Source organism: Oncorhynchus nerka, unplaced genomic scaffold (genome assembly GCF_034236695.1).
Source record: "Oncorhynchus nerka isolate Pitt River unplaced genomic scaffold, Oner_Uvic_2.0 unplaced_scaffold_6014, whole genome shotgun sequence".
Taxonomy (NCBI): Eukaryota; Metazoa; Chordata; class Actinopteri; order Salmoniformes; family Salmonidae; genus Oncorhynchus; species Oncorhynchus nerka.
The window spans coordinates 1557-10131 of NW_027035299.1; the positions used below are offsets into that span (position 1 = coordinate 1557).

General features: G+C 42.3%; 1 protein-coding gene across 1 annotated transcript; it reads left to right on the plus strand.

Annotated features, from left to right (window-relative positions):
• The first annotated feature begins 3952 nt into the window (after window positions 1-3952).
• On the plus strand, window positions 3953-7091 carry LOC135559502 (uncharacterized). The gene is made up of 7 exons (XM_065014074.1): window positions 3953-4094; window positions 4198-4787; window positions 4882-5013; window positions 5104-5246; window positions 5351-5563; window positions 5662-5897; window positions 6048-7091. Exons 2-7 carry the CDS (start codon window positions 4590-4592, stop codon window positions 6680-6682), a joined length of 1557 nt encoding a protein of 518 aa, XP_064870146.1. The 5' UTR covers window positions 3953-4094; window positions 4198-4589; the 3' UTR covers window positions 6683-7091.
• The last annotated feature ends 1484 nt before the right edge of the window (window positions 7092-8575 follow it).

Here is an 8575-nt window from a genome sequence, read left to right on the forward strand (position 1 = left end):
GTGCGGCTAAAGGCTATCAAAACTGGTCGCCTAGAGCGTTGGGGGCAGAGGATAAGAGGAGCAGGTTTCTGGGCATGGTAGAATATATTCAGGGCATAATGCGCAGACAGGAGTATGGTGGGGTGCGGGTACAGCGGAGGTAAGCCCAGGCACTGGGTGATGATGAGACAGGTTGTATCTCTGGACATGCTGGTTGTAATGGGTGAGGTCACCGCATGTGTGGGAGGTGGGACAAAGGAGGTAACAGGGGTATGCAGAGTGGGTCTAGGGGCTCCATTGTGAACTAAAACAATTATAACTAACCTGAACAACAGTATACAAGGCATATTGACATCTGAGAGAGACATACAGCGAGGCATACAGTAATCACAGGTGTTGAATTTGGAAAGCTAGCTAAAAACAGTAGGCGAGGCTAATCCGCTAGCACAACAAACAGCAGGTAAAATGGCGTTGACTAGGCAACGGGGCCGACAGGTAAGACAAACAAGCAGAAAGGAGTACCGTGATTAATGGACTGTCCAGCGTGCGTCAGCTATGTAGCCAAGAGATCAGTGTCCAGGGGGCAGCGGTGGATGGGCAGGGGCTGGGCTGGCGAGTGTTATCCAGTTTTTTTTTTAAACTAACAATGACTAACTAGCTTGTAGCTAGTTAGCTGGTTAGCGTCTGGAGGTTCTTGAGTGTGTCATAAAAATAAAAATAAGAGTAAAAGTAATAGCGATTCCGTATCACATTGGGAGAGGCAGGTTTCCGGAAGGTATAAACAAATTAAAAATCAAAAAGAGATAGAAAGTAAATGGGGTCAGAGAGTGATTGGGACGCGGTGGTTCAGACGGTTAGCAGGCCTGTGCTAACAAGCTAACAGTTCGTAGGCCCGAGCTAGACAAGGTAGCAGTTAGCGGACCGGAGCTTGACAAGCTAGCCGTTAGCAGGCCGAATTAGCAAGCAGGGAGATAGCGAGGGCTAGAGAGTTAACCTTTGGGGACGTCGCGATGGGGTGAGTCTGTTTATTCCTCTTCATGCGGTGAGCTGGAGATACAGCGATTCAGAAAGCTCGCGGGCCTTGGCCAGCAGATGGATCTTTGGCGATGTCGCAGCGGAAAAGCCTGTTGAAACCCCTCGGACGATTATGTCGGCGGACCAGTCGTGATGGATCGGCGGGGCTCCGTGTCGGCAGTAGAGGGTCAGTAGAGGGTCCAGGCCAATTGGCAAATTAGGTATTTTTGGACCTCTTCGGCTAGTCGGGAGATATATTATATATATACAGTGTTTTAACAATGTACAAATGGTAAAGGACACAAGATAAAAATAAATAAGCTTAAATATGGATTGTATTTACAATGGTGTGTGTTCTTCACTGGTTGCCCTTTTCTCGTGGCAACAGGTCACAAATCTTGCTGCTGTGATGGCACACGGTGGAATTTCACCCAGTAGATATGGGAGTTTTTCAAAATTGGATTTGTTTTCGAATTCTTTGTGGATCTGTATAATCTGAGGGAAATATGTCTCTCTAATATGGTCATACATTGGGCAGGAGGTTAGGAAGTGCAGCTCGGTTTCCACCTCATTTTGTGGGCAGTGAGCACATAGCCTGTCTTCTCTTGAGAGCCATGTCTGCCTACGGTGGCCTTTCTCAATAGCAAGGCTATGCTCACTGAGTCTGTACATAGTCAAAGCTTTCCTTCATTTTGGGTCAGTCACAGTGGTCAGGTATTCTGCCGCTGTGGACTCTCTGTTGTAGGGCCAAATAGCATTCTAGTTTGCTCTGTTTTTTTGTTAATTCTTTCCAATATTTCAAGTAATTATCTTTTTGTTTTCTCATGATTTGGTTGGGTCTAATTGTGCTGCTGTCCTGGGGCTCTGTAGGGTGTGTTTGTGTTTGTGAACAGAGCCCCAGGACCAGCTTGCTTAGGGGACTCTTCTCCAGGTTCATCTCTCTGTAGGGCATGGCTTTGTTGTGGAAGGTTTGGGAATCGCTTCCTTTTAGGTGGTTATAGAATTTAACGGCTCTTTTCTGGATTTTTATCATTAGTGGATATCGGCCTAATTCTGCTCTGCATGCATTATTTGGTGTTCTACGTTGTACACGGAGGATATTTTTGCAGAATTCTGCGTGCAGAGTCTCATTGTCCCATTTTGTCTCTCCCTCTCTCCCTCTCTCTCTCTCTCCCTCTCCCTCTCTCCCCCTCTCTCTCTCTCTATCTCTCCCTCTCTCTCTCCCTCTCTCTCTCTCTCTCTCTCTCTCCTCTCTCTCTCTCTCTCTCTCTCTCTCCCTCTCTATCTCTCTCTCTCTATTTTAGGCTATGAAAAAAGACAACAGACATGGCATTGACTCAAATCGAATTTATAATGCCCTTTTTACATCAGCTGATTTCTCAAAGTGCTGTACAAAATTCCAGCCTAAGACCTCAAACAGCAAGCAATGCAGGTGTGGAAGGATGGTGTAAACATTCATTCTGTCTGATTAGTTGATTAGAAACACAATTCACAGAAATGTATCAAACATGCTCTGTTCCTGTGTGACTAGATCTCCAATTTGAGACCACTGTCTGTCTGTCTCTCCAGCGCTCTCTCTCTCCTAGATTGCCCATCCAAAGTGGTTTCCAAGGTTATTGTTCTGTTAAAGGTCTCTCGGATTAATTTCACACCTCTGAGTGGGGGTTTCGGTCTACCCTGAATATAAAATGTAAATGTTGAAAAGGGGTGGGCCTATCTGATTGTAAATTTGAAGACATCTTGATTCTGACCTCATTCACTACAGAACCCCACAGTGTAAGAACACACTAAGTAGGAGCTGAAGATGGATTATTGCCTTTTTCCATGTTCTGAAACCATTTAATTTAGATTGTACTTCCTTTTCCTTGGAGCAAGATGGCATCTGCAACTGGTACTGGTTCAAGGTAAGTTATCTCTAAATCAAGGGAAGAGCACACCTCTCATTTATACTCTCATTTGGCCCTTTCTCTTAAATCAGACCATAAATTAATTGCTTTCTATCATGTTTGACAGAGGGTTAGAGTGTGAGAGTGTGCAGAATGTTTTTGAAATCACTTGGCAACTCTTTATTTCTGAGTTTTGTGTCGCGCCGTGAGGGTTGAAAAATTATTTTCTGTGATTCGCCGTAAATCACTTTTTAAATCTGACAACAAGTTTAGCTTTAATTTCGTATATTGAATGTGTGAATTTCATGAAAGTTTCATTTATTTGCTCTTTATTTTCACTGGATGTTTGGCCAGGTGGGACGCTACCATCCCACATATCCCAGAGAGGTTTTAAGTAATAACTTCATTACATTTACTAATTGTGCATTCACTATCTTACAGAAAACAAAGAAGGATCCCTATTGTGTGCAGATTTTGCATAAAGAACCAGGAAAACATATCTATACATCTCACCAGAGTGTGCATGAAGACAGAATCAAAAGAAAAAATTGACCAGGAAGTGAGCAAATCCCGCGATTTGATGATTGAGTATCTTAGGCACTGCAGGATCATTGACTACAAAAAACTCAGCTCTGTTGTGACACAACAGGATAAACTCCAACCTCTGATTAAGGGTCTTGAAAAAATGGGTGGTTTTGTGACGAAAAAGCCAGAAGACGAACAAATAACTGGGTAAGCACTGATAAAATAATATATGTGCAAGTTACATGCTATTGGAACTCATTTGAAATGTTGTCCAATTATGTTTGATTGTTAAAATTGTATAAATGTGTTTGTTAATCTGTGTGATATTTCAGACAAGTGGAAGCGGCTCAAGTGTTACCCCCAGCTACAGATGAAAATATCGATGAAGAATCAGACAACATGGTACATGACCAGTCGGCGTTGTACCAACCGTAAGTAAATAAATAGAAATCAACTCATTAATAACAAGTACTACGTATAAGTATATAAGCAAACATGGATGTATTTTATTTATTCTAATCTGCATACCAAATATTTTCCAGGCCATTGAACCAGTCATGGGACACCAAACTGAGAAAGGGGATGCAAAGCAGTGGTTTATACCAAAAGCACCCTCTGGATTGTGATCTGCTGGCTGGATTTGGGAAATTTCTCCGCGACGACAACAACATTCCCAATTTCAAACAGGAGGTATGTACAGAGATTTTACTGTTTACATATTTCAATAAGAATTAACAGATTTTAAAGTAGTTATTAACTATGTAATTAATATTATTTTCATTTTCATGTACAGGTTGCAAATGTGTCAAGGTTTTTGTTTTACATGGACTCAAACAAACCATCGCTGGATTTTGTTAATAACTTGGAAAAAAGCAGATCATTTTTTACCAAGCTTGCAGACGTTGGACAGAAGAAGCAAACCATTGCCAAATACATGGAGAATCTGAAGAGATTTCTTCGGTACATCATCGCCATTACAAGCCTTATTCAGACAGACAGAGCCTTGTTTGAGCAATGCAAGCATTTCCTCCTATGCTTGAATGAACTGCATAAGTCCATGAGCAAGCAGGTGTCTAAGGAAATTACTGGGAAAAGGTATATATTTCAAATTGATCCTCACAGAAATGTATTTTAAAATAAGTGTGTATTATTAATGTCTTATTGTTTTTGTGCAGATACACACAGATGGTGTCAGTTGCGAAGACACCACATGAATGTTGGGAACTTTTGAGGGTGGCGAAGAACGAATTTCTGTGTATCATTGGGAAGGCCATGAATGAAGAATCCTTGCTGGAAACTGAACAACTGCACGTTCTGTACTACCTTGAGTCTCTGCTCATGCTGAAACATCTCCAAAGGGCTGGAGTGGTCAAAAACTTGACCGTAAGTTAACTAATGTCATAAATTTGCTATAATGTTGAATTGTATTTGCTTCTTTGGCATGTGTGTTATTAATATGTCACTGTTCCAAATGCAGCTGGACGACTGGCTCTCAAGGAAACTGTGCAAGTTGCCAGATGGAGAGAATTGGACTGTCATCGGTGTTAAGAAGCACAAAACAGCAACACAGCAAGTTGCAACCATTTCATTAGATGAGGAGGAAGAGGCAGTAAGTATATTTACTACAATCTGTTATTGTGAATATGATTGATTTAATACAAACCTGTTAAACATATATTAATGTTGTCTATATTTTCAGTGGTTTGATGTGTACTACCGACATGTTCGAACAGCTTTTCTTAAAAACTCTGATGACACGGAAGAAGATGAGAGCTTCTTCATTTCCACAACCGGTAAACCGATCTACAACCCATCCAATGACCTACAAAGGTTTCATTCCAAGTAAGTACACCACTGTTAAGTAGAACACTGTTTAATCATTCCACAATACTTATTTGACAGTACAGTTTTCTGAAAGCAAACTGTTTTTCTTGATCTTTCATCAGATACAACTTGCCCAACATCACGAGCCAGGTAGCAAGACGAGTTATAGAGACAAATACCAAAGCCAACTTCACAGACCAACAGAAGTGCCTTGTTGCTGACTACTTGGCCCATACAACTGCTACAGCTGAAAAGCATTACCGCATGAAGACACCAGTCAATGCCTGCCTGGGATTGAAGCTGATCACCAAAGTTGCCACGTCCGATGAATCTAAGTAAGTATTTACACAAATGATATAAATTACACTTTACATTGTCTTGTAAATGCTGCTACATACAGATACAAATGTGTTGTTATTTTCCCTTTTTCAAGTATTGAGACTGCAGGCCCCTCCTGTGCAAGCACAAGTAGAAAGGGAGCATTGTCCAGCTGCAAAAAGTTGGATGAGGCACAGGCCTTGAAACTCTTCTATGAACACTTCCCTGTCACAATTGATGGACAATCAATCCAGATCAAGGACAGACGACTGATTGTAGGAATGCATGAGAGATACTGCTATGACAAGTGGAGAAGCCAGCAAGTGAAAATGAGACGGGATTATGTGATCGGTACGAAGCAGCTAAAATACCCTAAACTAAATACAATTTTGATATATTAATTATTGCAAAAATGTACTTTATTTAGTCAGTAAATAAAGTAAAAGGGCTTCTACTATTGAATAAATTAAATTATTAATAACACATGTTTTTTTGTTACAGCACACTTCCCCAGAAGACAACCCACTGCACGTCAAGTAGAGAGATACATTGAAAGGCAGAACTGGGAGAAGAACAAAGTGAAAGTGGAGACTGTCCTTTGTCACTGGCAACCTTCAATTAACACTGACACACCAAAAGACAACAAGGAAATTATGAAGCTGGTGATGTCCCAGAAGTGGAAAGGACTGTACATTGCCAGTGACACTGATAAAGGAAAAAAGGTAATGACGACACGTCCATTTGCTAAAGGGGAAGTTGTCTGTGACTACCACGGTCTCCCACTCTCAGGGAAGCAGGGGAAAAAATTGTTGGAAGCAACAGAGAATGACGAGATGGGGCTCCTTTACTTCTACAAGGAATCATCAGGGAAAACGTACTGCATAGATGCAAAGACTGTGCCCTGCCCTTGCCACCCAGAGATGGATACATTTGGACGTAGGATAAATCATTCCAGAAAGAGAAGCAACATAAAGGGTCAGCTTCAGCAATTAGAAGAGGGTGGCAAAGTGTGGAACGTCATCCTTTTCATTGCCCTACGAGACATTCAGGTGCAACAAGAACTGTTATTTGACTATGGGGTGTCAAGAAAATCTTTTGGTGGAGAAGGAGAAGATTTGGAATGGCTTGACAACTAGGTCCGTCAGCTTGAAATCTGATGGAACTCAAAACAACCCCCCTTGGGTTGTGCTGTGGCAGAGATAAGAGAGTGACATTTGGAGGTGTTCTTCCTAGCCTGTAGACATTTAGTTTTCTTCTGTTGTTATACATATTGAAAGAGAATGTGCAATATTACACAATTAAAATAATAAATCATCACACACACACAAACATGGCTTCATCGTTGTTCACAGTTTATTATCATAGTTTTTCATCAGAGAGAGACCGACAGAGAGACAGACAGACCTGTCTGTCTGTCTGTCTGTCTGTCTGTCTGTCTGTCTGTCTGTCTGTCTGTGTCAATTCAATTCAAGGGCTTTATTGGCATGGGAAACATGTGCTAACATTGCCAAAGCAAGTGAGGTAGATCATATATAAAGTGAATATATAAAGTGAAATAAACAATAAAAATTAACAGTAAGCATAGCAGTGTGAACAGACAACACAGAGTTACACATGGAATAAACAATTAACAAGTCAATAACACAGTAGAAAAAAATGGGCAGTCTATATACAATGTGTGCAAAAGGCATGAGGAGGTAGGCGAATAATACAATTTTGCAGATTAACACTGGGGTGATAAATGATCAGATGGTCATGTACAGGTAGAGATATTGGTGTGTAAAAGAGCAGAAAAGTAAATAAATAAATAAAAAAACAGTATGGGAATGAGGTAGGTGAAAATGGGTGGGCTATTTACCAATAGACTATGTACAGCTGCAGCGATCGGTTAGCTGCTCGGATAGCTGATGTTTGAAGTTGGTGAGGGAGATAAAAGTCTCCAACTTCAGCGATTTTTGCAGTTCGTTCCAGTCACAGGCAGCAGAGTACTGGAACGAAAGGCGGCCAAATGAGGTGATGGCTTTAGGGATGATCAGTGAGCTACACCTGCTGGAGCGTGTGCTACGGATGGGTGTTGCCATCGTGACCAGTGAACTGAGATAAGGCGGAGCTTTACCTAGCATGGACTTGTAGATGACCTGGAGCCAGTGGGTCTGGCGACGAATATGTAGTGAGGGCCAGCCGACTAGAGCGTACAAGTCGCAGTGGTGGGTGGTATAAGGTGCTTTGGTGACAAAACGGATGGCACTATGATAGACTGCATCCAGTTTGCTGCGTAGAGTGTTGGAAGCCATTTTGTAGATGACATCGCCGAAATCGAGGATCGGTAGGATAGTCAGTTTTACTAGGGTAAGCTTGGCGGCGTGAGTGAAGGAGGCTTTGTTGCGGAATAGAAAGCCGACTCTTGATTTGATTTTCGATTGGAGATGTTTGATGTGAGTCTGGAAGGAGAGTTTGCAGTCTAGCCAGACACCTAGGTACTTATAGATGTCCACATATTCAAGGTCGGAACCATCCAGGGTGGTGATGCTAGTCGGGCATGCGGGTGCAGGCAGCGATCGGTTGAAAAGCATGCATTTGGTTTTACTCGCGTTTAAGAGCAGTTGGAGGCCACGGAAGGAGTGCTGTATGGCATTGAAGCTCGTTTGGAGGTTAGATAGCACAGTGTCCAATGACGGGCCGAAAGTATATAGAATGGTGTCGTCTGCGTAGAGGTGGATCAGGGAATCGCCCGCAGCAAGAGCAACATCATTGATATATACAGAGAAAAGAGTCGGCCCGAGAATTGAACCCTGTGGCACCCCCATAGAGACTGCCAGAGGACCGGACAGCATGCCCTCCGATTTGACACACTGAACTCTGTCTGCAAAGTAATTGGTGAACCAGGCAAGGCAGTCATCCGAGAAACCGAGGCTATTGAGTCTGCCGATAAGAATATGGTGATTGACAGAGTCGAAAGCCTTGGCGAGGTCGATGAAGACGGCTGCACAGTACTGTCTTTTATCGATGGTGGTAATGATATCGTTTAG